The sequence below is a fragment of the Daldinia loculata genome (assembly GCF_022478755.1).
Source record: "Daldinia loculata strain CBS 113971 unplaced genomic scaffold F4817scaffold_44, whole genome shotgun sequence".
Classification (NCBI taxonomy): Eukaryota; Fungi; Ascomycota; class Sordariomycetes; order Xylariales; family Hypoxylaceae; genus Daldinia; species Daldinia loculata.
Window position 1 is genome coordinate 130,550 of NW_026054898.1, and position 27,540 is coordinate 158,089.

Consider the following 27,540-nt stretch of genomic DNA (forward strand, 5'->3'; position numbering starts at 1 on the left):
ATATTCAACATTCAAAGTTAGTATATACAAGCTATAAAACAGATTCTAGTTCTACCTCTACCCCCCAACCCTAATCAAGAGCTTGACGAGCCCCTATCATCATCATCATCACCACCACCCTATATACAAGTAAACATCCTTACTTCCTAGCTACCTCATACATACATACCTACCTACCTACCTCACAACATCTCAGACCGTCCCCGCTAGCATAAATCACCGCCCCTTCCACCTCAACCTCCCCCATCAACAACTCCACCGTATAATACCGCCTGGCCAACTCCTCACGCCCCGCAAACCGATGCACAAACCGATGGGCACGTCCCCGCACAGCCACGCCACGCCACGCTCTCCAGGTCCGTCGCCGCCCGATGCCACCCGCGCTTGACGCCCCCTTGCCGCCGTGCACGAACCGCGGGATCAAAGTGGTGGTACGAGAGAGCGGGACCCAGGTCCCGCCCGCAGAGCTCGCATCCGTCGTCGTCTGCGTCGGGGAGGGTGGCGCGGGGGGCGCCGTCCCTAGCGAAGATAGGAACGTCGTCGTTAGGATGGGGGCGAGGAATTCGTCGGGGCCTTGGGGCGGATTCGCTGGTTATGCTATACATATGTGGATTAGGGAGTCGGTGGTGGGCGAAGCGGGCTTGGAGGTTGGCGTCGTTGGTGTATTCGTGGTAATCGATGGTTTTGAGTTGTTCGGGGAGGGCGCGGAAGGTCTCGGTGGCGATGTAGTCTGCAAAGTCGGCTAAATCGTCTGCGTTGTTGAGGTCTGCGTCTGCGATGTCTTGCGTCGACGCTGGGGAAGAAGAAGAAGAAGAAGAAGTGGCTTTCTTAGACTTGGATCTCCGTTTTGGTTTTGGCTCGGGACGTGATATCTTCTCTATAAGTGCGGCTGAGAGACAGTCTCGGAAGATCTCGTAGTTTCTTTGCTGGTCTTCTGGTAGTGATGTCATGTTGACATTTTATCTGAGATTATGTGGTATGCTGTAGTTATAAACCCGAGATCTGTATACATGTGTAATACAGTATAGAATAGAGATTTATGTCAGGGCATGTAAGTGATATAAGAGAGTCCTAGTATAATGAATCCGAAGTATACACGCGGCGATGCCTAATTTGTTAACTCCTATATCTACCTCGAATTAATAAAGATGAAGATATAGAATAAACACAGCTTAAAGCTATCAATTCACCTATCCCAATCCAGTATCTAGCTACCCCGCATAAACCGGCGAATGTATAGCCCATGACAACTCATGACGATGACAAAGCGTATGAGTTCTCACCAACAAAACCTCGGGTGAGTTATGGGGTGAGCGTGTCGTCTTCCTTCACTAATTGACTCATTCCCCGGGAAACTCCACAACGAGCGCGGTTCTTAAATGGCGGCCAAGAAGACGGTTATCGCGTTTGATCTATACGGGACGCTACTATCTACCGAGTCGATAGCTCACGAACTAGCTAAGATCTACGATGAGGATAAAGCTAAACAATTGGCTGCCTTGTGGCGGCGGTACCAGCTGGAATATACATGGCGGATTAATAGCATGGGTAGGGCGTTTCGTTCTAGCCTCGACAGTTACGTCGAATATTCTCTAACTAGGGGTATTAGGTGAATATAAGTCATTTAGCGAGATAACGCGCAATGCGTTAGGTCATGCGGTGGCAGAGTATGGGTTGACACTCTCGGCGAAAGACGCGGATACCCTTATGAAGTCGTATGACGCATTACATGTCTTCCCCGAAATTCCCTCTGCGTTGAAGCTTTTGGAAAACAATAAAGATTCGGTGGATGCCTACGTATTCTCTAATGGCACGGATGAGATGGTTGGGAACTCGATCAAAACCTCGCCGGAACTGGGAACGCACGCAGAGAGGTTCAAATCGTTAATTACAGTTGACAGCTTAAAGTGTTTCAAACCGGATAGGAGGGTATATGATCATCTAGTCGAACAAGTTGGAAAACAGGGGGAAGCAAGTGATGTTTGGGTTGTAAGCGCCAACCCGTTCGATATCGTCGGGTCGAGGGCGGCAGGGCTAAAAGCAGCATTTATCGACCGGGTTGGTAAAGGTTGGATAGACCGGCTAGATGAAAAGCGCGCACCTGTAGTCGTAGCATCGGGGGTTGATGAAGCAATCATCTCAATCCTGAAGGATTAGTGTATTAGATTACATATATATAGCTAGGTCATTCTCGTGAAATATAACTCTTATATATCCACTGAAAGGGGTATCGACAATCTGGTATCAAGAGACTGCGCTAACGCAGGAATAAGAGCATCTACACAATTTTGTGGAAGCTCTCAAAGAGCTTGATGATCTCCTCGGCGAATAGTTCCGCGTCACCGGGATATCGAGCACTGATGTAATTATACTGCTCATCCTCAACAGTGAACCTAGAAACAAACAGTGAGCGAAGGAGACTAGGCTATAATACGATCGTAGCCTTAAAGATTAAGAGGCGAATGAGAACTTACGGGCCGGGATTTAAGCTGGCCTTGAACTGGGCTGGGTCGGCAAGAACCTTTTTAATCTGTGAATTGGTTTAGTTGGATATTAACGTCGACGTCGTTTCGCAGTTTGGCTTTCATACCGATTGCTCAACGTCTTCGCTTCCATGACCATACGTCTTATAGTAGTCGCCGAGGACTGCCCGGGTACCCCAGTATGCGGCTTGTTCGAATTTCGCTGGCAATGCTGTCGTGATGCAATCCCGTATGACACTGTTGCCATTGGCATCTTTTGACTCTGACAGGACCATGACCCCATGGCATACGGCAGCAATAACCTTCTTGCTCGGCTTCTTTGTCTTAGGAAAGTAGTCTACTACAAGTTTATGCACGATAGGCGACTCGATGATTTGCTTCATTCCCTTATCGTGACCTCCAGGGAAGACGACGAGATCAAAGGGATCGAGGGAGAAGCCAGGAGCAGACCACGAGAGCGGGTGGCGCATCTCATCGCTCACAACCATCTTCTTGTACAGGCGGATAACTTCCTTCTTTGCGCCCTGCTAATATATTAGGATAGCTAGCTCAAACATCTGGTAAGCCGTCATGAGCTGTCATGGCGTACGAGTAGCTTTTGAGTAAACCCCTCCAGCATTTTCTTGTCGCATCGCGGATGATTTCCGTTCTCGGTCGCGAACTGGACTTTATAGCCCGCGTTCTTGAATGCGGTGTAAGGTACGGCGGTTTCTAAAAGTGTTTGGTTAGAGATCGAACTATGCATGCGCAAGATAGATATCTCAAAGGTGGCGCACCCGTGGGGTCATGACCATAGTCGGCCATCATGATAAGAACCTTCGGCGTTGCGACCGAGGTCCCCGGGGAAGTAATCTGCGGTTCTTCGATTATCTCGTCCATTGCTCCAAGTTTATATCGACTTCGCTTTGATTTAATCACGAGTCAAGAGATTAAAGAAGTTGGGTTGAAGTTGACGAAAGAGAATTGATGTAACCACAAGCTACCTTAGGTACCTACCTAGGTAGGCTTAGAAAGCTTAGAGACCTACAGGTACGTAGGGCACCTACCTAACTGAGTAATAGCGCTAATACTACTGCGACTGCCCTGAGCACGAGTCACATGGCACTTGGTTTGTCCATGTAGTACGACCTGACTTTGTAACACATCCTTAAAGCCTTGGATTTTTATAGCGGCAGCTGCCTGCTATGAGTAAAAGGCCAGGTATGTACCTAACATATAGGTATCTCTTTGTGTACCTATCTGATTAAAACCACCTATTTATATGACGTAATGTTGCCTACCCCAGGAAAAAAAGCAAATACGTAAGAAATGGCTTAATTACAGCCCCTCGGGATTATTAACGAATCAAGAGCTCGATTAGAGTAGAAAGGGCACCTTTATAGAAGAACTCCCTCTTATTTTATGTATCCAACCCTCCACAACTCAAAAATGCTCCAGCGTCTAAGCTCAGATGACCCGAATTATGACCAACTCACACATCGTATACTACTGCTTATTGGTTATAAATATAATTATGGACGCCAAGAAGCGAAGTTCCTCAGCCCTGTAAGATGTCGCTACCTAGGGCCCTAGCCACGATGTCACGGTTCAGTAGCCACTCCGTGCCGTTGCCGACACCATGGGTACTACCGTGCACTTTATCTTCCCTGTGCCACCGACGTTTGGGGGGCAAGGCTTAGTTACCTAGGTAGTGCAGCTGAAAAGATACGAATATGGGCATCCTGGGGGTTATAAAAGAATGCTGCACTCCCCATCCGGGGTCACTCTTTTCTTCTATGGACTTTTCTGTCTACTTTAGCTGCGTTCTCGTTGCTATGGTTGGTGGTCTTCTCTACTTGTCAAAAATCTTCACGAGATCAAATGGAGCGAAATCAGGACCCATCATGGATCGTACCGAGTTTGTCGGCTCGCAGGTCGGCGGCGAGTCCGTTATTAACTACAGCTATACCGATATGCCCTGGCGGCTGATGATGTGGGATGTGAGATACTTCTTCACCTTCGCTTGGGCCCTACCTTGGATAATCTGGCCTCTCCGACCCTGCGACGGAGACCATTTTGATGAGCTTTCGTTTACTTGGGAGAATATATGGTGCATGATCATCCACGCGATTCTTGTGGTCCTTCAGTTGTTATTCATATTAACGCTGCCTTTGGCTGTCTTATTTCCGGTCTGGATGGTGGCAGCGGGAATGACGGCCTTCTTTACTTTGAACTGGTTTTTATGCCTTGGCTTGAATGGTAAAACTATTACCGTCACTTCGGACCCGAAATATGCGCCGGCTCTAGAAGAGCATGCACATGAGCAATGGATTTTCCTAAATGGCGTTGCTGTCGGGTATGTGTGACCCCATGACACTCTGGTGTGTGCCATTTTTCGCTAACCCCAAGACCTAGAGAAGCTTGGCTTAAGAGCAACATCAATCGTCTAGCTCTCACTTTCAAGCGACCAGTTATTGGTGTTCACAACCGAACTACGGGCATCATATTTGACGTTGTCGAGTGTCTAGTACAACGTAATTTCGGATACGCTACAAGCGACATTCGTGCGGCTTATAAGATTATCAAGGAAAAGCTATATAATCCACAATATACCAAAGTGGTTTTCATTTTGCACTCGCAGGGTGGAATAGAAGGCGGTTTGGTCCTCGACTGGCTGCTTCAAGAGCTACCACAAAATCTCTTATCAAAGCTTGAGGTATATACGTTTGGGAATGCCTCTAATCATTTTAACAATCCGCATCGACATGTCCTCTCTCTGGATATGGAAAAGAAATGTTCAAAAGAAGGCACTCAGATCCCCACTACCATTGCCGAAATCCCGCTCACCGACTCTCCAGTCGAGGCCCAATCATTATCATTGAGGAGGCGACCGTCAAGCGGTAGTGGAACTTCGTTTGAAGTAAATAGACGGGTCCCGACTCTCACCTCGCTCTCGAAAGAGTCAAGCGCGTCACATGCGACGGCTTATACCGTGCCGGCATCCGATCGCGCGATTGCTCATGTCGAACATTACGCCCATACGACCGATTTTGTCGCTCTATGGGGAATTCTTCACTTCGTAACAAATGAGCGCGCATCACCGGAGATGCCTCGATATATTGGACGCGTATTCAAACACACTACTCCGCGGGGCGGACATCAGTTCTCCCAGCATTACCTGAACGAGATGTTTCCGCTCAAACGAAATGCCAAGGGAGAATTTACGGGCTGTGCTGACCGCAATGACTTCATGAGCAGCGTTATAGAAGTGGCTGAAGAGGGAACAGAAAAAGATGACCTGCGCGAAGCTGTCGAAAATAGTTGGTCCTTGATCGAACTTGCTGGACGAAAGGGAACTATTGCTCAGGGTGAAGTTGTAGTACACGGCAGTTTCTACGAAAACAAAGATGATATTGATGACGGAAAGATCAGAGTGAAGGATCTAAGTCGATTGTGGCAGTACCGAAATGGAAAGAGTCCACCTGATCTTCCTAGGGATCTAAGAAGGATGACGCTGGAATAACGAAGAGCTACGATATATGAGCTGTGGTCCTGTGGAAGCAAAGATTTCTATTTGGGGCCAACCATGGCGTTCACTGATTTCAATAGATTGCATCCTTTTCAATACCCTAACGAAAGCATATTCGGATGCAGCATCTTAGCATGGTAGGCAGGTAGTTTCTAAACAGGTGTAAACTATGGCATTATTATGCATACTTGATCTTAAACACCCAGCTGAACTTCTCTTTATCTAACAGTGTCTCGGTAACCTCGATCTTGAGTATCGTCTGGCTGCCATGCCCCGTCACTCTCCATGTCAGGTTCTCACCACCTTCAACGGCCAGCAAACTGACCTCATCGCCTTCTACCACCGGCACCGGCGCCGCAATATCAACAACGCCGCTTTCAAGCACCGGCCGTTCCAAGAAAAACACATAGAACGCCCCATCCGTCTGCGTAAACCTAACATCCGCCCCCCCAGCAATCTCGCTCTGCACAAACCAATACGTCGTATCAAAAATCGCCTCCCCATGCCCGCCAATCCACCCCCCTGCTTCTACCAAGCTATCCACCTCGGCCTGCACCAGCGTCCCATCCGCCCGGGGCCCGATATCCAGCAATAGATTCCCGTTCTTGGACACGATGTCTAGGAGCGTGTGGATTATACTGCTGGCGTTCATGTACGCGGAGTCGGGCGTGGCCCCGTTGTACCCGTAGCTGAAGGGATCGAGGCCCCGGTTGCTTTCCCACTTGCGCCGCTGCGCGGACGCGAATTGCTGGTACTCGGGCGTGTCGAAGTCGGCGGCTTGGGGGACCCCGCAGCGGCTGTTGGTGGTGACTTGTCGGTTGGAGGCGCGGGCGGCGTTGTACCAGTGCGCGGCGAATGCGGCGGTTGCGTTGGCGGCGCCGCAGTCGCACCAGAGGATGTCGGTGTCGTAGGTATATGCTAGGGTTTCCATCTGCGGGAGCATGATGTCGGAGAGGAAGTCGGATACGGGGATGTGGCCGGTGTACGGCTCCGTGGCCCCGGTATACGGGTTTGGAGCGAGGATCCCGGGCCAGGTGTCTGTGCCGTAGGGGCCGTAGGACGGGTTGAACCACTCTGGTAGCGAGAAGTATGTCCCGCGCTTGAGATGGGGTTGGTGCTGCGCCGCGGCGTCGAAGAGCTCGCCGAGTAGGTCCCGATGCGGGCTGTAGTGTAATGCGGAGCGGTTGGTGGTGTCCCCGGTGTCGAAGAGCGCGAAGCCGTCGTGGTGCTTGGATGTTATGACGAAGTACTTGGCTCCGGCGTCGGCGATCAGGTCTACCCATGCTTTCGGGTCGAAGCTAGATGCGGTGAAGTTGGCGAAGGTGTCGTCGTAGGCCCAGTCTTTGCCGTAGGTGCGCAGGCGGTAGTCGAAGAAGTCGGAGGGGTCGGATTGGGGGTGGTGCGTCGAGTACCACCTGGGTTGGGTGTCTTGGTTAGAAGCTGTGTTTACCTATGCCAATGGAAAGATTCCTAAGGGGTATTGCTTACCAGAACCATTCTGCGTAGCTCTCGTGCGGTGATGAGTTGCCCCATCCCGTTACGGAATATGGCCCCCAGTGGATGAATATCCCGTATTTGGCATTGTTGAACCATTCTGGGCTTTCGTGTCTTGCGAGGTTGTCTAGGTCGGTGGTCCATTCGGTCAGACCAAATTGTACGGTCTCGAATTCAAGAGACCGCTGAGTAACGCCATCGTCAATGATTACTGAGGCGTTGAGTGGTTTGGAAGAGTTTGAATCGACCCCTATTGTCACGATCTTCTGGTCTCCTGGGCATAGCCGCTTGAGATGCCCTTTGTCGGTGGTTCGAAGAGTTTCACCAGAGATTGATAGAGTTAACCCATCTCCCGCAACGCAATCGGGTCCGGCATTATTGACCGTGACTTCAACTACTTGCGAACCGCTGCTAAGCCATTTTTGAGTTGGACGGATAGATTGCACGTCTACTCCCGCAGCGGCTTTCCATAAAGAAACGGCGAACACATGTAGTCGGCCATCGTCAGCGCTGGTTGCTTCCGGTAACGTGATACCGCGAAGTTGCTTCCCAGGGTCCAAATGCGCAGTTCGCTCAAATATATGGCTGGTGTTGTAATCCACACCGGTCGCGGTGAAGCGACTCGGGAATATTAGCTCCCCGCGATTAATAGTCAGGAAGCTATACCAGTCCAGAGAGCGCAGTTCATACACCGACGTGCTGTTGTCAGTATACGTAAAGGTCACATTACCAGAAACTATTTCCCCTTCCTTGTCCTCGGAGACTAGGAACGAGACGGAGAAGTACGACCCGGGGGGTACAGCTATGGCTTGGCTATCGCATATGGTATTGTCAGGCTTGTCGGGTCCGGTGTATCCTGGGAATGAGTATCCTATGCCTGTATCGCTTGAGATATAGTAGAGCTCATCTAGATCCGGCACCGGATAAGATTGGCCTAGAGTGTCGAAAGAAGCCTCTCCTGGATATGTGCCAAATGCTTTATTGTTGTAGAGAGGCGACAGGTCAAGCGGGATAGACTTTTACAGCATTAGTTCTACGATAATTCCCGCCCCTGAGTGGCATAAGGATATGCTACACTCCTGTACTATTTTGTAGGAGTGAAGTCTCGTGGGAAATACATGAAAAGCACCATACCTGCGATCCAGACGGTCCTAATCGTTGTCCAATGCACCCTGCGGCGAAGACCGTCACATGAAGGAAGAGGCCTGCGAGAATGCTATTACCCCTTGTCATTGTCATTCGAATTTCTTGCTTTTCGCCGTAATGTTCTTACATCAGGATTGATAATCCAGCAGAATAGGTAGATGCTTAGGTTTTTTTTTTTTTCGCGCCGGCCCTCAGGTCCGTCCTCACCTCACCCGCCTGATCGGCACCCGATCGTGGCAGGGTCGCATTCCGACAGTTTTAGGCATCTCCCGAGATCTGCTGCAAGCATGATAACGGCCTGGTTCGGGATCGAGAGATACGATATGATTGGACTGGCTGGTCTCGGTTGCTGATTTCGCGAAACCCCGCCGAGTCCCCATGGGGTTGGATCATTGTCGCGATATCGCGAGGGGATTACGCAAGATTATACTGACCTCACTCGACTTATGATAGATTTTGCTTAACTGCCATTAAATGGATACGGAGAATCTGCAACGTAGATGAAGACATGTAAAACATAATTTGAGTTATTTGTCATCGATCGCATATAATTAATATCTTCTTACTCCTTGATAACAAATGTACTCCCCACCACTGCTCATCTTCTATAGATTAACCCCTATAGATTAATCCCCAGCAAAATTAATCAAATTTCATCTCATGTGCGGGTGGCCCGGTTACAACGCATACTCACATGGCATACCCAGTCCGAAAGGCTAACTATAGCCACCAACGAGGTTTTTTTGGCAGAGTCACTAGCCAGCGTGTTGGATTCCCAGGTATGCTGTTTCTTATTCTTAGACTACCTACCTAATAATAAAAGCAACAGCTATTATTAGATACCCAGATATAGCGAACGTTGAGATCGAAAGTGGTATTACCTATAGAGTGTAGTTCTTGACGATGATGTCAAGTATAGAATAAGTATTCATGATTGTCGTCAGTCTTGGAGAATTAGAGAACAGATTTTAACAGGCCGGCTTGTTTGGCTTAAGTTTAATTTTATCAATCGACCGAATCGCTTTATGCTCTCCGAAGTGGCCGATATTGCTGACGTTTACAATCGATAGGAAGGCATATTTCTCATTAGAGTTAGTAGCGAAGAACTCTAAGTGTCCTTGTGACTCAACCAAGTTCGGGCTTTGAAAGAGAAAAATCCATCGATGCGCGGCTTAGGCTCGGAAACTCTTGTGGCAACCTTGATGATTTGCCGCCACCCATGAAGGGACTCGATAAACAAGTTGCGTGTTTTATTCCCAGAGCATATACTAGTCAACTTGGTAAGTGAGTTTTTCTTTATGGAACGAGAAGTTTTATGATGAGGTAACAAGTTCACTCAAATGGTAGGTAGGAACTGGAATATCATTCCATCTAACCGACGATTATTCTCGAGTATTCCAAATGTTACGAGCCTTTTATCCCTTCAACCCGGATTGAAGCAGTCCTATAGACTACATTGTGACTCAATAGACTAAGCTATTATCTATCTATCTTGCCCAACAGTCATCCATCGGCGATCGTATTCTCTCGGGCTTACTTTGGGCCATGTCTTATCCGAGTTGGTATTTTCGCTTGGGAAACTATGGATGCAAAGTCATCTAAGAGAGTTACTCCGTTTCTCCTATACGATGGAATGATTTGGAATTCCCCCTTTTTTCTCCGCTATGGTGGTCCTCGCTCAGGAGTATGCCCTACGGCACAGTTAACCGAATCATTACGTGGGAGCTTCAACTAGGAGAAGGCCATGACAAGCAGCCGCAATATCGAGGCAACGTATTCGTTGGCTACATGTTTCATCTTACAGGTCACATACGCACACACGCACCCGCGGCCCCATCACAAGGCACCAACGACAATACCATGGCCTAATATAAATGTCTAGGCGTGCCACCAATGAATATGCTTACCGCCAGGGCGAATCAAACCGGCAACTGACTCTATTTTCTCTTCGGGCATGACGACACTAGCATGTGTTCCCAATAATATCTGTGGTATGGATGCCGGACCAAGGCCTATAATATGTCTCGGCACTGCTTCCTCCTCTCTACATTAGGGCCGAGATTTCGACCGGATATAGTGAAGAGCGGATGCTCTTTGTGTATCATGGTAACCCTCGCCGCACGCTCGGCCATAAGGCTATCCACGGTTGTCGATCAGTCGTCAACAGTAGCGTGGGGAGATGTCGACTAGGCAGAACATGTAACCCGATAACCAGAATAGCGGACTTTTGACGGTGAAGGTTCTCGATAGTGCCTACAACCATGGTACGTCTCAACAGGCGAGGCGATATGGAAGATGATGTTCGGTAGCCTAATTCAGGTCGAACCTAACTTACACGTGTTGGTATACATACGGATGTCAGTGGCAAAGAGGCATCTAAGACGCATCCAATATTGAATTCGAGTTTGTTCAGACCCATATTTCCGAGTATAGATGCGGCTTTTTACTACGTTGCCATTTATCGCGGTTCTATAATTGGAGGTGTAAATAACCGGGTAAATGAGATACAGCCAGAAGGGGGTGAAAGCAAGGCTTGGGGATCAATCAACACACGGAGCCATGGCTGCCCTTGACCCCTAATGCGGAAATCGATGCCAATCAAGTTGGGAAATGATCCTAGCCAATAGTTTTGCTGCGCCCAAGTGAAAGAATTCTTCGAACGAGTTCTTCGCGCTCGGCAGTTCGTGGACGCAAGCCAGCGAGAGAGCCCTCTCACGGATCATACAAGTACGACGGGCATCGCGAACTTCCCCAGATTTTAGATCCCCGGATTCTACTTCTGCAACCGTGCATATCGCTGCCTCTTCTCAGCAAATCATCGTTGCTCGCTCAACGTCTCACTCATTCTCACCCCCTTTAAGGCTCATCGATCAACGTCTTCGGTGAAATCAGTCACGATGCAGCTGACTTCGCTCGCTGCCGCAGCGCTCCTAGCGCAGAATGCCGCCGCCCAGTTTGGAAACTCTATGCTGCGATTCGCATGCTCCCAGTTGGTCGTTGACCGAATCGACCCCTTGGTCAACCCCGGCATGAAGTACACTCCTCATCTTCACCAGCTGGTCGGTGGTAACTCCTTGAACGTCACCATGGACCCTCAGGTCCATGATCTGGCCTCCTCCACCTGTACATCGTGCACATTCAAGGAAGACAAGTCCAACTACTGGACCGCCGTCATGTTCTACAAGGCCAAGAACGGAACCTACAAGCGTGTCCCCCAAGTCGGCAACGGTGGCCCGCAAGGAAAGCTCATTAACAAGGGTGGTCTCGACCTTTACTATATTCCCAGCGGCAAGACTACCGCCTTCAAGAAGGTACGAGATAATTAACAAAAACCCTTTGATAGAGATTGCCTAACCGAAACAATAGGGTTTCCGTATGTTGGCTGGTAACGCCGCCAACACCGATCCCAACAAAGTCCAGAAGTCAAACATCTGCCACCGATGCTGGACGTCGACTGACGAGAACACCTTCGTTGGTGGTGCTCCTTGCTCTGGCTCCGACACTGTTGATATCCCCAGCTCCAAGAGCTGCAAGATGATCCGACAGACCATCATCTTCCCTACGTAAGTAATAAGCGCATTTATCACTTCTCGCTCAAACTTGCTGACCTGCTTTATAGCTGCTGGGACGGAAAGAACCTGGACAGCCCCGACCACCAGAGCCACGTCGCCTACAGCTCAGGCTCCGGCGCCACCGGCGGTGGTGCTTGCCCGTCCACGCACCCCGTCAAGCTCCCCCAGATCATGTACGAGCTGATGTGGAACGTCACCGAGTTCGCCAACGCCGCCGACTTCCCCACTGACGGCTCCAACCCTTACGTCTACTCCATGAACCTTGGGTAAGCCGAAAACCCTCATTTTTAAAGACCATTATTGTATAAGTAATTAACTAACTTTCTACAGTGGCCCTGCCGCTCACGGTGACTACCTCTTCGGCTGGGAGGGTGACACTCTCCAGAAGGCTATGGACAACATCGGCTCATGCGGTCTCAACACCGACTGCGCTACCGCCGGTATCCACGCCCAGACCCCCGACCAGTACAACGCCTGCACCAAGGAGCAACAATCTCCCGAGGATGTTGACGGATGTAAGTTTTTCTCCCCCCCTTCTATCGAAAATCCGCAAAGTATAAGAGAATGTCCTTACTAACAAATCTTAGGGCTCGCGGCTCTCCCCATGGGCGAGATGGCTATCAAGGCTTAGACGGAACTTCTTTAGTGCGAAGCTTTATAGGCAGGGGGAATCCTACCGGAGAAAAGTTGATTTCGGTCAAGATGGCATCGTCTCCTCGACGAAGCTTTGCTGGTGGGATTTCCCCTCTGTACTAGCGAGAGAGATAGAGAAACATTCATTTGCACGCGCGTTGGTGTCAATGTTTGTTTTTGTTGAAATTGTTAAATATGTTAGACGTTAGCCGTTGTCATCGACATCATTTCACGTAATTTATACTTTCAATTTTGAATCGACCCTCATGGAAATCTTGTATGCGAGTGATCTTGTGAGGTAATATAATGGGTTGAGTGAAACTCCCACTATCTGGGACGCATATGTACCTACATATGTATATGCGTCTATAAATACTTAGACTATAAATACTTCAATCACAATGTCACTTGACATGCCGATTCTGCAGTCGACACAACAGTACCAACTGAGTTTCCTGGACATGTTTGAGCCTCAGGTCGAGACGTTATCTTTTGGAGGGACAGAACAAAACTTAGGGGTAATTTGTTATATTCTCTCATATAGAAGCCTATAGTAAGTGTAAGACCGAATCCGGATAATCTATTTGATATACACCAAGTACGGTATCCTCGGCGGAAACGACAGTAGAATAAATCACTCAAGCGCCTCCCTCCCCAATTTCTTCCTCCCCTAGGTATCTTAAGTACCTAACACATACATGTACCTACAAAAAACCCCCATTCTCAGCGCAGATATTATACCTACCACGCTCTTACATCATATCGAGAAAAAAAAAAAAAACAACACGCACCCTTACTACACGACAGCGCCGCCCCTTCTCCGCAGATTCGGGCTTCTCGGTGGTACGTATGTAAGCGAAGAATTTCTTAACGCAAAGACGGTGTTAGAAGGGGTTCTCAAGGCTTGAAAAGTAAATAAATAAATAATAGGTTTATTTCTTTCATCGCCATCATCATCATCATCATCATCATCATATTCATCTCCCATCCTTTCTCGTCTGCTAAGAAAAAACCCCGCCCCTAACCCTAACCCTAGCCCTAAATGCCTCACCTCTCGAGCTAGGTAGGTAGGTAGGTAAATTAACAGGTAGGTACTCAAACTCACAAGTTCTTGTCGACCAGGTCCTGGAACCCGGTGTTGCCGGCGGACGCGAAGTCGTGGTCCCAGTAGCCGAAGAGGTCGTGCACGCTGATGGGCGAGCTGTCGGAGCCGGGCTGGCTGGGCTTGGTCTTGGAGTACGCGAAGGCTAGGCGGTTGCTGCCGGCTGGGTTCAGCGACTTGGTGGTGGTGCCCGTGGTGGTGAATTGCGTGCAGCCCGTGCATTTGGCTGTTACTTGCCAGTGCGTGCCGTTGCTCTTGGTGCCCGTTTTGAGGAGCTGCACTGAGGCGCCTGTGTATACTGCTGGGGCGGTACGGGTGCTGTGATGTGTTAGTTTTTTGGGTGTCTTTTTACTAAAAGAAAAAGGGGGTAAAGTATAAGGCATATAGGTTAGGTTAGGTTAGGTTAGGTTAGGTAGGTTTCTATATGTGAACAACTATTCAACTTACGTCGCTCGGCGCATAGATACCACGCCGCTCGCACCGTTAGGCCAGCCGAGAAGCAGGGGGTTGTTCAGCATGGAAGCGCCCCAGGCGACGCCAACCCAGTTAGCAACAACAGGGGCGACGATCTGAAGTACGGTATCGTAGGGCTGGCCCGCGGGCGCGGGGCTCGGGATCGCAATGCGGAACGTGATGTAGTCGTTGTTCGTCGTAATCGGTACGTCCTTCTGAGAAAACGAGAACCCGGTGTCGGGATCACGGAATATATCGGCGCTGGCTTCGGATACTATAAACAAATATCCGCCGTAAATGTTAACCAAGGCTCTTCGTAACTATTGACGTCTGAAACTCCTCCGATATCTTCAAGATGCTTTATTGTAGGTACGCACCGAAGCCGAAGAGCGCAGCTGCGCATGTTAAACCCAAGTTCCAACGCATATTAACGTCTTAGCTTGGAAGCTTTCGGAGAACTAGCTATCGACGCTGAATAAACGAGTCTCGACGAGTACTCGACTACCGTGACCTTGAATACTACTTGAGAGTACTGTGCACAATGTTAGATAAGAATCTTTACTCTGATATATAGGTAGGTAGTTCTATAGGGGGCTTACAGATTACACGTGGGTATCAAGCAGCCACTCCTGATCTAGGAAGACTATTGGAAGCAACAGAGATAGGAATGAGTTCACATGCGAGGAAGATATTCCTGGCACTTAGCAATTAAATACCCACTGAGCGGCTCATTATAACGTGAGCGAGTTTCGACCCCCGGGGATCCCAACGTCGTAAAATGATGCGCGGCGATATAACAAGGAGTGCGGGCCGGGGCCCGCATGCCTGCCTAGGTAGATACCAGCCAGCAAGGCTTAGGAAAAGGGGTACAGACACGCTTTGAGCCGTCTAAACTGCAAGATCATCGTGGAATTACGAATTGCGTATTGCGTATTTGAAAGCATTCTACATACGGTAGCAGCGTCGAGTCTTGGCCAGCGCTGACAAAATAGCCTCCGTCCCGCGAACAGCCACTTCGTTTCGGAAAACGGAAGGCCGTAACAGGTATCAATTGGAGTAGCAAGGGCCGAGGAAATGACGGTTGGGGTAGCAGAAAGGTGACGTTGAGAGCGCGCCATCCATTTAGCCGTATATTGACGGACTAGGGGGGTGGTTTACGGGGGGGGGGGGTTATCAAAGCCGGGGTAAAATGCAAATAGAAGCGAGCGAGGCAAAAACAAAACGAAGCTTTTCTTCTTCTTACATTTTCTACCCGCATTGATTATAGCAGAGCGAATAGCATCGTCCCTAAAAGGACACCAAGGGGTCGGCTATGGGGGTTACAGGGGGGAAAGCCCAGAAGGAAAAAAAAAAACCACCCCCATGTTGTAGGGATAACCTCGTGCCTGCAGGCCGACGATGCATCATCACCATCCATCGGCTCCACGAAAAAAACAAAAAGGGAGGGCTCGGTGGCTAACAAATAGACCAAGCAAAAGCGCCATATTTCAAATCGCCCCGTTACACACACGACATATCGTGACATTTCTCATAGTTGACTAAGTCGAGTCCGCGCCGCCAAGCTTCGCAACGACGACGTCGTCCGGAGCCTGAGCTGCTTACGTGGTAGCATCGTAAAGAAAGGCTCCGGGAACACCATCACAGTATCCGAAAAAGATAATAATAATAGAGAAGTCTTGTGGAGCTTTGGACATATTCCGCGCCTTGGAATCCCATCGTGGTACAATTTGAATAAGCTATTTTTGGGATCCGACTACTATGGCAAGGTGGCAAGGTCAGGCGACGCGGGAGAGCTCAAGTCTAGACTTCAGCTCCGGGAGTCTAGAGTCATGACAATTACCAGCATTGCCATTCGATATTGCAGACATGCAGCGCTCGGGTCGGTTCCGTGCTCCTCTGTAAATTGCTAGATCCGAGATCCAGGAAAGCAAGCTCTTTTGGTACGCGGTGGTTGGCTTAGTATTAACTATGGCTGCTTGATTGGCTACCTTCTCTCGAACCTTAGTCCTGGATCTTCCCAAAGAAAGCATGCAACTCGACCCCTCCGAGCAATAATACCGCGAGTAATAAGGTCCAACCTCCTCATGGGGCTCCCTTCACCGTACTTCTGACCATGTTAGGTGATTGGTGTAATGATTCACGAGCGGCTACGATATAGCGTAGATCCCTCGCGAGCTAGCCTCTGAGGATATTGTAAAAATGCTTGGTTGGCTCATGCAATAATAGGCAAGAGGCCTAGTCTGTAAAAAATTTCCTTCCCTATTAAGATAGATTCCATATATGTGATTCTGGCCCTGCGGCGGGGTGTCTTGCTGTGTCTGATACGTTTGCGCTGTCGTAGATACGATCCTGAAGGCTGCGAACGGTGAAGCCTAGACTCGAGATATCCGCACGAGCCTTTCCTGGGTCCTGGAGCCGAATATTTTCCAAGCCCGACTCTATAGTGTAGAGCCACTTCTCAATTGCAGCTTGAGTAGCTGAGTTGTCGCAAGAGCTCACGGCGATGTCGTAGTCCTTCCTTAGACGAGTAATGGGAGAATTATAAATGGCCGTCCACTGGGGACACTTCCGGGACATCTCATCAAGGAACAATTTTTGAAGCATTGTTCGCGACCATTGTAGCACATGCTTGGCGAAGTCGTCTCTGGCCCCAGCCAACCATTCGCCCTCTTCGTCCAGATAGTCTCTCTCGTCAGGCTCCTTGGTACGTGTTATTCCTTGCAGGAACTTAGGAAGTTCGCACCCTTTCCATAGTGGAAGAGCGGATGTATGCTCCCAATCCACTACCCCGACTAGTCTATTGTGATTCATCATGATACTGTTCGGGCCTATCTCATAGTTCGTGAGTACGGCGGGCTCGAAGAGTGTGGAATCAAAGAGCCTCTCTCTCAATCTCTTCAAACGGTCGATGATATGTTCAGCTTTGAGAACGCCGTTTGTATTCGGGATGGCCAGACAGTCTCTGTGCTTCATATCCAAGCGTGTTTTGAGCCACTCGGAGCTGTTTCGAAATGGACCACGGCCATGGTCATATTTCTGGTTCTCCTTCATATAGAACTCTGGTGAGACGATGACACCAACTTTGTCATCTTCTTCCTGGACTCCGGTCGCACGGCCCATATATAGATTGCCAATTGCGGATAATTGGTGATCGAATGTCGCGGAATAGAAGGACACAAATTGTCGTATCAATGACCGCTTCTTCTCGTTGCCTACCATAGCCCAATTTACTTCGCCTACCTCGGCCACGACAGGAAGTACTTGGCCTTGGAAGCATTCTAGGACAACCCACTCGAGCCCAATCTGAGTAGTACCAGTTGGATCGAATATCAAGACTCTGGGAACTGGTAGCGACGTATACTGTCGGACCCATTCGATAGTAGAGACCTCGGCTTGCGTCTTGAAATAGGGGTCGACCGGTAGCATCACTCGTATGATAGTTTTAACAAGCTTGTTTTCCTTGGGCTTCGTAATTAGATAGTTATAAGCATGAGAATCATTTGACAAGAGTGTAATATTGATATCATTGCGACACCATTCTTCGCCGAGTAGCAACTTAATGTTCTCCTCATTTGGTGCTTTCGCACAGGATCCACGGAACTCGAATTTAGCCCGCTTGACTTTCTCCTCGGGCGATCTAGTTACATATCTACCCATTTTGGACGTTGGAGGTCTCTAATGAGAGATGATGGTACTGTAATGTGAGATAATAATTAATTACCATTCGTGTAATGATCTAGAGTTGGAATGTTGGGGAGAGAAGAGAAAATATCATGCGTTTAATTTTGGGAAGCACTCGAGGCATCCTTTAAATTAGGCCTGAAGTCATCCCAACGCATATTCTCTATTGGAACTTGGATCCGTATAGATCAGGAACTAACGACGATGATTATTGGAAGCTGGGAAGCTGGGAAGCCGGGAAGTTGGGTATTAGTTGAGGTTGCCTTATAAATTATAGATTGTAGGTTAAGGAAACTCTAGACTCCGGATAAGTTTCTAATAGCTGCATGTTCTTTGTATGTGAGGTGCTTTAGAGTCTGTAGCGAAACCCAAAACTGTTCCAGTCCGTTGTATCTTCGTAGTCTTCTGGTCTCAGTTGAATCTCATTGGCTGCTTCGGTCATATTACGTGTATCGGCAATGTCGACCACTTTTCCCCCACCAACAGCGCCAGAAGCTCCGGCGCTCCCTTGTATCCCTTCTTCTCGTTGTCTCCGTTTATTGACTAATTGTAAATATACTCTGAGGATCGCGATGAGGCATATCACTAAAGCGTAACATATCATAATTGCACGGAACGCCGTGTCATACGTAGGCTCTTCGTCGGATATGAACAATTGAGGGCCGATAATACTAAGGAGGTTAGTAGGCGGTCTCTGAAGAAAGAACTCAAGGGCCCAGATCATTTACATACTTTCCAGTGCAATAGGCAATAAAAAGCAACGCAGTCATAGTCATCTTCTTCGTGACACCTCGAAAATTGGACTGGACAAGAGACAAAAGTAGAGGTAGCGCAGACGGTCCGGTGGATAGAAGAAAATACCCAAATAGGGAGACTCCATGGGGAATCGAGCTTCGGCTCCCGATTAACGCAGATCCGACAACCGGTGGAATAACAATAAGACCGACGAGGATACAATTCATCGATCGGAAGCGTCCGGCTATCCACCCGGTTCCGGAGATGGCTATCACAGAAATGATGGAGTAGGGGATATTAATGAGTGTCGACTCAAGTGACGTAAACCCGAACGACTTAATAACCAAGTTTGCAAAATTCTGGGTGCCACCATTAGGGATCTGGCAGAGTAGTGCGACGGACCATATAAGCCACGTCTTGGGATCTTGCAGACACTCTCGCATCTGCTCCCATTTCCAGGTCGTATTTTCTGTGCGACCTGTACCGGCTATCACAACTCGGTCCCCTGCCCACTGTCGCTCTTCCGGAGTTAGAAATTTGGTCCCCGAAATAGTATCGGGTAATAGGAAGAGTATCCCAAATCCCAGGAGGAAAGTGGCAACGCCTAGAATGATGAACATCCAACGCCACGGGTGGATATTATCGGAAATGTGACCAATTCCATAGGCAAGGAGCGACGAGATGATGCCTCCTACAGAATTTCCTGCGAACCAGATACCAGTCCTAACGGGAATCTCGTCTCGGGTGTACCACGTAGACGTGATGAACATCAAAGCCGGCGAAATAGTTGCCTCGGCGATACCGAGGAAAAATCTCACTGTAATCAAGCCACCAAAGCTCGAGCATGCAGCAGTTAAGGCGACCACCGCGCCCCATACGAATGTGTTGGCGGCAAGGTATTTTCCTATCGGCAGGCGAGCGACTAACAATGTCGTGGGGTACGCCCAGAGGAAGTAACCGAAGTAGAAGACGCTTGATACCCAGGAATAATTCGAGCCCTCGAGGTGAGTATCTTCCCTCAGACCAAACACCGACGCACTTGACAAGATAGTCTTGTCCATGAAGTTGAAGGTGTAAGCGAGGAAGAGAAGCGGCATGATTCGCCAATCAATGCGCCGCAATATACGGCGGGCCTCGTCAGGTCCAATATTGCTAACGGCACCGCCGCTACCATTCGGCACGGGATTCTCTTCTGCTACAGCCATAGTGAGATGGGTTTGACTGCGGCTCGACTCTGGTTGACTATGCTGAAGTAGCGGTTCTTGCTCGCTCGGCGACGGCATGGTCTTTGTAAATACCTACCTACCAGGTGGTTATGTAGTGCGAGCCGAGACGACAATCTCTAGCGAATCAACGAGGTCGATCTTGACCGGCCATTTCCGGCGCTACTGATGCAGAGGTTGCGGTCGCGATAACGTCTTCCCTAAGAGGGTAAACGGACTGGGATGTGTTGCGCCCAGACGCTTTGTACTCCTAGGAACTAAACTCTGTAGGGATAAAGAAGAAGAGGTTGCGACGGACATTTCCTAACTCAGGAGATAAACCATAATAAACTTTCGTAATATTGAGGCCATTATACCGGTATCATAACTGGTATCTTGTTAAAAACACCTTGACTTTCGATTTGGTGATGGGGATAAAAAGGTACTCACTAGCCACATGTCTTAGCCACATTGCTGATCAAATTCAGGGGTGTTGTGGCTGGAGATGGTCAATGAGTAGGTCCCTTGAAAGGAGACGAATGTCTGCGTAACAACAAACAGGAATAAATCCACAATATCACAAACACGATATTTCAAACCTAGGAAAATTGTCATAGATGACAAAAGAAATAATCTGACTTATGATGGCTACCTATTACTATTCCTATTACCTTTCCTAAATTCTGATTCATATAAGCCATGTACATATATTGCATGTCCCACGCCGTAAGCTAATACCTACCTACGTCCGTATGTGCGGTGACATTTTCATTATTACGCTGTTTGTCAACCAGCTTCCGTGCTGTAGACTAGATGAGATGGATGCATTCCAATCAATTTCTTCTTCTCATTTCTTCCTTTTCTTCTCCTTCTAATCTCCTCCGCTACTCACTACTCCACGTCTCCCGACGCGCTCGCCACCAGGAACAAGCCAAGCGGGCACGCGTCAGTCGAGTCTTGCGCGAACCATAGTGAGGTTTCACTGCCGGACGCGCTGCTTAGTTCGACGACTACGTCTTCGCTCCTGTTACACTCGAAGGACTCGATGATGTACGCGTTGCCTGGTTCGATGGTGAGGCGGTCGTAGCTCTGCGCCGTGTCTGGGAGATTGTTCTGCGTTGTGTCTAGATCCACGTGGCCGTCGAGCCGTGAGAACTCGACTGTTCCCGAGCCGGACAACGAGGTCTGTGCGTCTTCCCTCTCGGGGAAGAAGAACACGAGCTTGCATGTCTTACCGCTGTCACTAGACGGGACGTGGAACTGGAAAATGCTGGAGATCGTGGATGTTACCTCGCATGAGGTAGACGATCCGTATGCCTCATCCGGGCGCGAACTGTCAACGGGGATTATTAGATCTGGTGACTCCCATTGACCGGTCAGCTCGCCGGGACAGGTTAGCGAACGCGGAGCAGGATTGAAAAGGCCTGTCGCTCGTCTAAGAATTTTAGACGGTGCCCAAGCTGCGTCCTTGGACTGTTCGGGGGCATTATTTCTTGCCGATGGGCCAGTGGGATGTTCGTTTGGCGTTGTAGGGGATGTTCCAGGAACCTCAGGTGTTGTGGTAGGAACCCCGGGTGTCGTGCTTGGAACTTCCGTTTCCGTGGTCGAGAACGAACCTGTTGTAGTCGTGCCGGGAGTTGTTCCGGGAGTTGTGCCTGGAATCGTCTCACTTGTAGTGGTAGGTACACCTGGAATACTAGTAGTGGGCGACTCTCCTGGTGAGGTTGAAGTTGTTGGACACCAACTAGTGGTTGTGGTCTCTACTACTGTTGTAGTCTGTGGAGGACTTGTCCCTTGAGTAGTTGTTGGTGTCTCTGGCGGAGGAACAACCGTCGTAGGATATCCTGGACTTGTAGGAGTCTCCGGCGGCGACGTTCCGGGGCTTGTTCCTCCCGTAGTTGAAGGCGTCTCCGGTGGTGGTACAACTGTGGTTGGATATCCCGGGGTGGTGGGAATTGTGGGTGTCCCTGGAGAAGTTGCAGGAGGGGTCGTTCCAGGCGGAGGGAGCTCCGGTGTTGTCTCTGGAGGGCTGGTTCCTTGAGTGGTGGTTGGTGTTTCTGGTGGAGGAACAACCGCCGTGGGGTAACCTGGGCTTGTGGGAGTTCCCGGCGGCGATGTTTCAGGGCTCGTTCCTCCTGTGGTCGTGGGCGTCTCAGGCGGGGGCACTACTGTTGGTGGTCCAGGACACTCAGTAACGGTAGAAACGCAGTTCGTGTTTGGCACGGTAACGAAAACAGTACTTGTCATCGGCACACAGGGACCTGAGCCGCTTCCGGGACCAGTCGACCACGGTGGGGGAGCGCCTCCACCAGGTGGCATAGTGCCGGGCGTCCCAGGATAAGTCGAGCCGGCGCCCGGAGGGCTAGCTCCCGTATCTCCAGGTCCTGTAGTTCCGGCCCCGCCAGTAGGAAGAGCGCCCCCTGTTCCCGAAGGACCAGCTCCTCCTGTTTTACTTGGGGGTATATTCGAACCACCGCTCCACGGAGCTGTACCGCTCGCTCCGGGGTATGTCGAGCCTATACCCGGAGCAGTTCCCGAAGCGCCAGAACTTGATCCAGAGCCTGGACCCGAACCCGAACCACACGATGAAGGATAACACCCGCTCGCTATCAAGGAAATCTGGTTACAGTTGCTTCCTCCAGGTGAGAGGTATATGATCACCACACCATCCTCTTCCGTGGCGCATTGCCAGAAAGTAGACTGGCCATTGTATGTCAGCTCCCCATTGCAACCGATAGCAAATCCGCCTTCGGAGTTTTGGCCGACGTCACATTGGAGCACGGTACTCGGCGGCGTCCACCAACAAACGCGGCCCTGTGAGTCGGATATCGTATCGCCATTCAGGACAAACCCAGACTGTACGACGCTAGTTCCGGGAAGTCCACCTTTAGTCTGACCATCGTCATATTGGCCGACTTGGCCGGTGAATGAGCCATCTGTCGAAAGCGTGAAGCTACATCCACTCTGGCGCGCAACGAGGGAATATGCGCCGCTCACTATGGAGGACAGAACAAGCGGCTTGCTTGCCCGTATCATCTTAACGGTATTATCGCAGCCAAACACTCGGGCTCCTTTTCGAAAATTCTTGGGGTCAGATATAAAAAGTTTCCCCGAAACTATAGACTGAAGAAAAAGAAAACTTAAGCTGAAGCAAAAGGCAGAGGCCGTCGAGCTTATATCTCAGATACTCGGGGATAAGGGAGACCCTAATACGAGAAAATTCTGAAAACTTGATTTCCGTTCTAGTTTTAGAAACATTCGAGAAGCAACGTCATGAACTAACAGTCTATGAATGTTTGTATTAGTAAATAGGATAAACCACGGTGCGGCTCATCATTCCGCAGGCATATCCAGTACTACGGACAATGAAGGCCTAATGATGATATTCCAAGACCTGTGGTCACACTTCCAAGGCTAGCACGGGGATGTACATCCTGGTGTTTGTGAAGGGGAGGTTGGCAGAGAGGACTCCGCATAGCGCTGTTAGATCTCACGAAGTCTGGTGAGATATAATATGTTGACGCAATTCGAACAGAAGAATGATGTGTTCATTATGCGAGGCTCGTATTTAACGTTGATCAACCCCTGACTGACTGAGTCGTGTAAACTACTCTTACCGTAATGAGATATCGAGTGCCTGATCATGATTATAGTGTGATCTGTATATACACGGCGTCGACGATTCGGAGAATAAACACATGTTTCATGGTGTAGTTTCGTCCGGACGTATCAAAGTGTGGACTATACCCACAGCATGATTGTATTACCAAAAGGAACCCTTGGTTTGATTGATACTCCAAGAATAAAACTACCTATATAAGGATTAACTCATAAGAATAAACTCTAGATGATTATTTAAGATATCCCATAAGACGTTTAATTTTGCTCCTTCATGCTCAACTTAAGTTCCTCCTCCACTGAAAGGGATGTAAATTCGGCCCTACAAGGGAATTCTACCGTCAATATCGTATTTAGAAAGTGTTCAAGCTTTTAGTGCTAACCATCCCTAGAATTGCATTCTACTTAACAGGATACATCCTTGGCTAATATTACTAGAAATAGCTCCTTATATTGCAGCTCCTCGAGGTGACTTAGTTATATTCCCTTTGAGATTTGACTGGAGTGCCCTTTAAGGGTGTTTCCTACCCCTGATCCATGTTAAACTCTATATTACGAGATATAAAACGTTCCCGAACTAGCCGAGTACTTGGCGTGCCCATCGTCCTTATTTTTAAGTTTGACATCGTGTTGATACTATTCCATAAGCAATACCCGTATTCAGATCGGTGAGTCTCTATGACGTTTGCTTAATAGTTATTAGAACTAAAAGGATAATCCTAACCGCTCCATAGAATCTTGGTTAAGTGGACAACCGCCTTGGAGTCGATATAACGGAGCTGTATTCCGGTAGAGGAGCCAGGTCGAAATATTCATCCTAACTCTATGAAATGAACCATGCGGCCACCGTTCATTTTAACTTCTGTCACATACCCAACCGCCAATCACTTTCCTGACCAGCCTCTTTAATATTTCTAAGCTGCGTTTGAATAAATATCTAATTGGGCCGGCATCGGCTACGGCCCGCAAGGACAACCCGCCACTCCATACATAAACTACCAAGTTCTTATATCTCCGCTTTATTCGAGGAGGTAAAAATTACCTCGTTTAAGTTCGGTCCCGACTGCAGCAGCACAGGTAGAGTTAACAATACGCGTAGGATCATGGACCGCAATGATTCGTAATAACCTCCGCAGCAGATAGCAATACGACCATAAATTTCTCAAGGTATGGGGCGATATAAAAAAACTCGAGAAACGTTGCCTCATTTCCTCGAAGGTTTCCTTTGGGCGAATTATTTCGTCAAATTCCATCATATCGGCCTCGTATCGAGAGCCGCGAACAGGTTATCCCACGTTATCGAATCGGGATTCATCTCGCTTTGACTTGCAAACTGCCAGAACTCGTCGAATGAACTGTCAAGGCCACCTTCTGCGGTTTGCATATCCAGACTAAGCTCGGGCTGCATCTGGATGTCAGGAAGAAGACTGAAGCCGCCAGCGTTGATCTCACTAGCAACGCCAGCAGCATTCTCGGATGATGAAACGGGTTGATGATTAAGATATACTTCATGCTTCTGCAAGACGTCGCGTAATGAACTTAGGAAACGACTAGGAAGCGGAGAGATGTGTCTGTCATCATCAAACTTCTGGAAAGCCGCCCTCACCTTAGCCTTAATCTCTGTCCCGTCTGCTTCGTGCCTATTGAAGCATAAATCCATGACCATAACTACCAACGCAAGATGCATGTAGTGCATAGCCAGTCCCATTCGGGCTGTCGTGTAAGCAGGGGAGTCAAACTCGGCCGGATCTTCGTACCCCTCAATGACTGCACATGCTGATTCTAGACAAGCTAGTCTCGAGTAAGAATACCTAGAATCACGAGATTGCCGTAGTAGAAATCTTTGGTGTAGCTTGCACCGTCTACTGTGAGCTGCGTTGGTGATGGCATATCTCATATGAGGGATGTAAGGATATACCGTCTCGAATCTCCTACTCTTCTCCCGACTTTCGGGATCAGTCTTAAAGAAGAAAGGCAGGCTTGAGATAAAATCTTGTAATTTCTTGTCCAGAGCTATGATATTCTCGTATGGAATCTGCATAGCCTTTGAGGCCTCCAATGGCACTATGTCAGCCACTTCTCTGCACAGATGCGCAAGTCGAATCCTTTCGAGAAGAAAAGCCACGCCACTTGGCGGAGGACCATCTATGGACTCATTCTCCTCGCTCAAGGAAATTTCGTCATCGAAATGGTATTTTGGAAGCTTGACATTTATATGATTTGGATGGATGAAGTACATGCCCTCTTGAGGTCCGCTAATAGTTGACTGTAACCTATGGAAACATTAATATTAAAGAGTAGTATATGAGATGCGAAGCATACCAGTCTTCGGCTGTAATATGCCAAAATACCCTACGTCTAACCTCGCGATCTATCAAAACACGAATGCTGGGCACCTTCTCAGCAGTGTTCTCGTCTTCGGCATCTAATCGATGTAGACGAAGATCCCTAGCAATAGAGGCCGCCGTGGTTGATAGAAGACGGCCTCTTGCCGAAAATCCATCAAGATGGAACGAAAGGAGAGACATGAAGATGTAAGCTTGGACATCTTCCAATGTACCTGACGTATTCCTGCGTGAATGGTCTAGAACATCTAAGGCCGTCTTGCCTATGACCTTTGAGATATGGACGGCCTCTTGTTCACTAGTTGCTATTTCGGAATCCTCGGAGCATCGATAGAAGAACCCAGAAAGCGCAAAGATAGAAAGCAGCAATCCAGCTTGTCCAAGCGGAACAGATTCGCCTTGGCTAATTTTCATATAAACCGTTTTTATAAGAGACCGAATAGTAGGGATGTGTAAAATGCGACACATGTGATCTATATTCGATTCAAAATTCTGGAATAGTAGGGTTGCTTCTCGGTATGTTGGAAATGTCACAACAGTATTGGTTAACAGATATTGATCCGGGATAGCTACTGCTTGCTGGGTAGCAACTCTTTCTTTATGGATTTCGTGTGCTCTGCCTATTCTAAAGACTAGGCTACAAGATAAGGGAGAAATCTACTTGGATTAGGGGCCTATGTACTTGAAATAAAGTGGGAATTATTGTACATACTAGTTCATCTTCTCTTGTTGCAATATTCTCTAGGAACTGTGAGTCTTTGTCTCGATTATGGTGGACGTCGGGCTCCACGATGTGGCCTGAAATGGGTGTGAATGACGATAGGTTTGCGCGACGAAGATTATCATCGGACGCATGCTGTGAACGAGCATCGCTAGGAGGCGACTGGAGAACAACAGACTCTAATCGCTGAATACGCCCTATAATATCCGCAGGATTGTATTCTGTAGCAGCCGTCTCTGATCGTCCCAGGGGCGGAACTAGGAAATGACAGTTGATGCCGCGTGCAGCACAATTCGAGCACGGCTGGATCCGATTGCATTTCAACTTTTTCGATCGACATGATTGACATGATACCGGGTCCGGACGCGCCTTGGCTTTCTGTCTAATTGACTGCATAATAACACGATGATATCGAGAACTGCTGGATAGAGGATGAGGGTGTGAGGTCCATGGAGCTCCGCCTTAGGATCCGCGGAGTCCGACAAATCCCTGTCAACCAACCCCCTGACTAAAATGGAGCACGAAATATCGGGAGATGGACAATATTAGTCAGATATCTAGGGTTAGCCTCATCGACGTACCTGGTGAACGAACCAGTATATGGTTATCTCCGAGATATATAATCATAAGAGGACATTACAAATAATGTGTTCCTTCTGTTGGTGGTATCTTCCGAATATGCTACGTAAGAGGGTTGACCTCCGCGGACCCTCGATCTAACGATGGGGAGGGAATGGTAAGAGAAAGGGGTATATATAGGTATGTTGCTCATGAATAAGATATTGCTAACTCTACCAGCAACATCTCACAGCAGCTAAATCCCAACCATTCAGAATTCCACTGATTC

The 27,540-nt window shown here is 48.7% G+C and overlaps 11 protein-coding genes across 11 annotated transcripts; 3 read left to right on the forward strand and 8 right to left on the reverse strand.

The window, feature by feature from the left end:
- Window positions 1-4: 4 nt before the first annotated feature.
- Window positions 5-1,604, reverse strand: F4817DRAFT_196243 (uncharacterized protein). The gene has a single exon (XM_049298515.1). The coding sequence runs from the start codon at window positions 948-950 to the stop codon at window positions 285-287; it is 666 nt and encodes a 221-aa protein (XP_049156696.1). The 5' UTR covers window positions 951-1,604; the 3' UTR covers window positions 5-284.
- F4817DRAFT_196237 (haloacid dehalogenase) lies at window positions 1,175-2,399 on the forward strand. Its single transcript, XM_049298514.1, has 2 exons — window positions 1,175-1,548; window positions 1,610-2,399. Exons 1-2 carry the CDS (start codon window positions 1,380-1,382, stop codon window positions 2,155-2,157), a joined length of 717 nt encoding a protein of 238 aa, XP_049156697.1. The 5' UTR covers window positions 1,175-1,379; the 3' UTR covers window positions 2,158-2,399.
- Window positions 2,138-3,833, reverse strand: F4817DRAFT_345158 (class I glutamine amidotransferase-like protein). The gene is made up of 5 exons (XM_049304229.1): window positions 3,260-3,833; window positions 3,073-3,194; window positions 2,591-3,007; window positions 2,475-2,530; window positions 2,138-2,393 (listed from the first exon to the last, which is right to left on the reverse strand). The coding sequence occupies exons 1-5, from the start codon at window positions 3,360-3,362 to the stop codon at window positions 2,279-2,281; spliced, it is 813 nt and encodes a 270-aa protein (XP_049156698.1). The 5' UTR covers window positions 3,363-3,833; the 3' UTR covers window positions 2,138-2,278.
- Window positions 3,834-4,366: 533 nt separating this feature from the next.
- Window positions 4,367-5,985, forward strand: F4817DRAFT_318265 (uncharacterized protein; the record flags this gene model as incomplete). The annotated part of the gene is made up of 2 exons (XM_049300901.1): window positions 4,367-4,818; window positions 4,878-5,985. The coding sequence occupies 2 exons, from the start codon at window positions 4,367-4,369 to the stop codon at window positions 5,983-5,985; spliced, it is 1,560 nt and encodes a 519-aa protein (XP_049156699.1).
- A 184-nt stretch (window positions 5,986-6,169) lies between these two features.
- F4817DRAFT_318266 (glycoside hydrolase family 29 protein) lies at window positions 6,170-8,718 on the reverse strand (the record flags this gene model as incomplete). The annotated part of the gene is made up of 3 exons (XM_049300902.1): window positions 6,170-7,406; window positions 7,480-8,501; window positions 8,620-8,718. 3 exons carry the CDS (start codon window positions 8,716-8,718, stop codon window positions 6,170-6,172), a joined length of 2,358 nt encoding a protein of 785 aa, XP_049156700.1.
- Window positions 8,719-11,211: 2,493 nt separating this feature from the next.
- Window positions 11,212-13,105, forward strand: F4817DRAFT_196263 (uncharacterized protein). The gene is made up of 5 exons (XM_049298516.1): window positions 11,212-11,942; window positions 11,998-12,194; window positions 12,251-12,469; window positions 12,534-12,718; window positions 12,791-13,105. Exons 1-5 carry the CDS (start codon window positions 11,529-11,531, stop codon window positions 12,832-12,834), a joined length of 1,059 nt encoding a protein of 352 aa, XP_049156701.1. The 5' UTR covers window positions 11,212-11,528; the 3' UTR covers window positions 12,835-13,105.
- Window positions 13,106-13,840: 735 nt separating this feature from the next.
- On the reverse strand, window positions 13,841-15,064 carry F4817DRAFT_196460 (CBD9-like protein). Its single transcript, XM_049298518.1, has 4 exons — window positions 14,991-15,064; window positions 14,769-14,923; window positions 14,386-14,665; window positions 13,841-14,256 (listed from the first exon to the last, which is right to left on the reverse strand). Exons 2-4 carry the CDS (start codon window positions 14,815-14,817, stop codon window positions 13,938-13,940), a joined length of 648 nt encoding a protein of 215 aa, XP_049156702.1. The 5' UTR covers window positions 14,818-14,923; window positions 14,991-15,064; the 3' UTR covers window positions 13,841-13,937.
- Window positions 15,065-16,285: 1,221 nt separating this feature from the next.
- Window positions 16,286-18,396, reverse strand: F4817DRAFT_196465 (uncharacterized protein). Its single transcript, XM_049298519.1, has one exon. It carries the CDS (start codon window positions 18,046-18,048, stop codon window positions 16,654-16,656), a length of 1,395 nt encoding a protein of 464 aa, XP_049156703.1. The 5' UTR covers window positions 18,049-18,396; the 3' UTR covers window positions 16,286-16,653.
- F4817DRAFT_196450 (putative allantoate permease) lies at window positions 18,235-20,398 on the reverse strand. The gene is made up of 2 exons (XM_049298517.1): window positions 18,805-20,398; window positions 18,235-18,743 (listed from the first exon to the last, which is right to left on the reverse strand). The coding sequence occupies exons 1-2, from the start codon at window positions 20,088-20,090 to the stop codon at window positions 18,422-18,424; spliced, it is 1,608 nt and encodes a 535-aa protein (XP_049156704.1). The 5' UTR covers window positions 20,091-20,398; the 3' UTR covers window positions 18,235-18,421.
- Window positions 20,399-20,571: 173 nt separating this feature from the next.
- Window positions 20,572-23,786, reverse strand: F4817DRAFT_345179 (ubiquitin 3 binding protein But2 C-terminal domain-containing protein). Its single transcript, XM_049304230.1, has one exon. It carries the CDS (start codon window positions 23,043-23,045, stop codon window positions 20,901-20,903), a length of 2,145 nt encoding a protein of 714 aa, XP_049156705.1. The 5' UTR covers window positions 23,046-23,786; the 3' UTR covers window positions 20,572-20,900.
- A 1,093-nt stretch (window positions 23,787-24,879) lies between these two features.
- Window positions 24,880-27,089, reverse strand: F4817DRAFT_318272 (uncharacterized protein; the record flags this gene model as incomplete). The annotated part of the gene is made up of 3 exons (XM_049300903.1): window positions 24,880-25,900; window positions 25,950-26,629; window positions 26,685-27,089. 3 exons carry the CDS (start codon window positions 27,087-27,089, stop codon window positions 24,880-24,882), a joined length of 2,106 nt encoding a protein of 701 aa, XP_049156706.1.
- Between the last annotated feature and the right edge of the window lie 451 nt (window positions 27,090-27,540).

Excerpts from the sequence above, each read along its gene's own strand:
- F4817DRAFT_196243 (XM_049298515.1), bottom strand. The coding sequence starts at position 950 with ATGACATCACTACCAGAAGACCAGCAAAGAAACTACGAGATCTTCCGA.
- F4817DRAFT_196237 (XM_049298514.1), top strand. The coding sequence starts at position 1,380 with ATGGCGGCCAAGAAGACGGTTATCGCGTTTGATCTATACGGGACGCTA. Across the intron at positions 1,549-1,609 it reads ATGGCGGATTAATAGCATGG|GTGAATATAAGTCATTTAGC; the intron begins GTAGGGCGTTTC and ends TAGGGGTATTAG.
- F4817DRAFT_345158 (XM_049304229.1), bottom strand. The coding sequence starts at position 3,362 with ATGGACGAGATAATCGAAGAACCGCAGATTACTTCCCCGGGGACCTCG. Across the intron at positions 3,008-3,072 it reads GGTTTACTCAAAAGCTACTC|GGCGCAAAGAAGGAAGTTAT; the intron begins GTACGCCATGAC and ends ATATATTAGCAG. Across the intron at positions 2,531-2,590 it reads GCGAAGACGTTGAGCAATCG|ATTAAAAAGGTTCTTGCCGA; the intron begins GTATGAAAGCCA and ends ACCAATTCACAG.
- F4817DRAFT_196263 (XM_049298516.1), top strand. The coding sequence starts at position 11,529 with ATGCAGCTGACTTCGCTCGCTGCCGCAGCGCTCCTAGCGCAGAATGCC. Across the intron at positions 11,943-11,997 it reads AGACTACCGCCTTCAAGAAG|GGTTTCCGTATGTTGGCTGG; the intron begins GTACGAGATAAT and ends CCGAAACAATAG. Across the intron at positions 12,470-12,533 it reads GTCTACTCCATGAACCTTGG|TGGCCCTGCCGCTCACGGTG; the intron begins GTAAGCCGAAAA and ends AACTTTCTACAG.
- F4817DRAFT_196460 (XM_049298518.1), bottom strand. The coding sequence starts at position 14,817 with ATGCGTTGGAACTTGGGTTTAACATGCGCAGCTGCGCTCTTCGGCTTC. Across the intron at positions 14,666-14,768 it reads AGCTGCGCTCTTCGGCTTCG|TATCCGAAGCCAGCGCCGAT; the intron begins GTGCGTACCTAC and ends ATTTGTTTATAG. Across the intron at positions 14,257-14,385 it reads GTATCTATGCGCCGAGCGAC|CACCCGTACCGCCCCAGCAG; the intron begins GTAAGTTGAATA and ends AACACATCACAG.
- F4817DRAFT_196465 (XM_049298519.1), bottom strand. The coding sequence starts at position 18,048 with ATGGGTAGATATGTAACTAGATCGCCCGAGGAGAAAGTCAAGCGGGCT.
- F4817DRAFT_196450 (XM_049298517.1), bottom strand. The coding sequence starts at position 20,090 with ATGCCGTCGCCGAGCGAGCAAGAACCGCTACTTCAGCATAGTCAACCA. Across the intron at positions 18,744-18,804 it reads ATTGCCTATTGCACTGGAAA|TATTATCGGCCCTCAATTGT; the intron begins GTATGTAAATGA and ends TAACCTCCTTAG.
- F4817DRAFT_345179 (XM_049304230.1), bottom strand. The coding sequence starts at position 23,045 with ATGATACGGGCAAGCAAGCCGCTTGTTCTGTCCTCCATAGTGAGCGGC.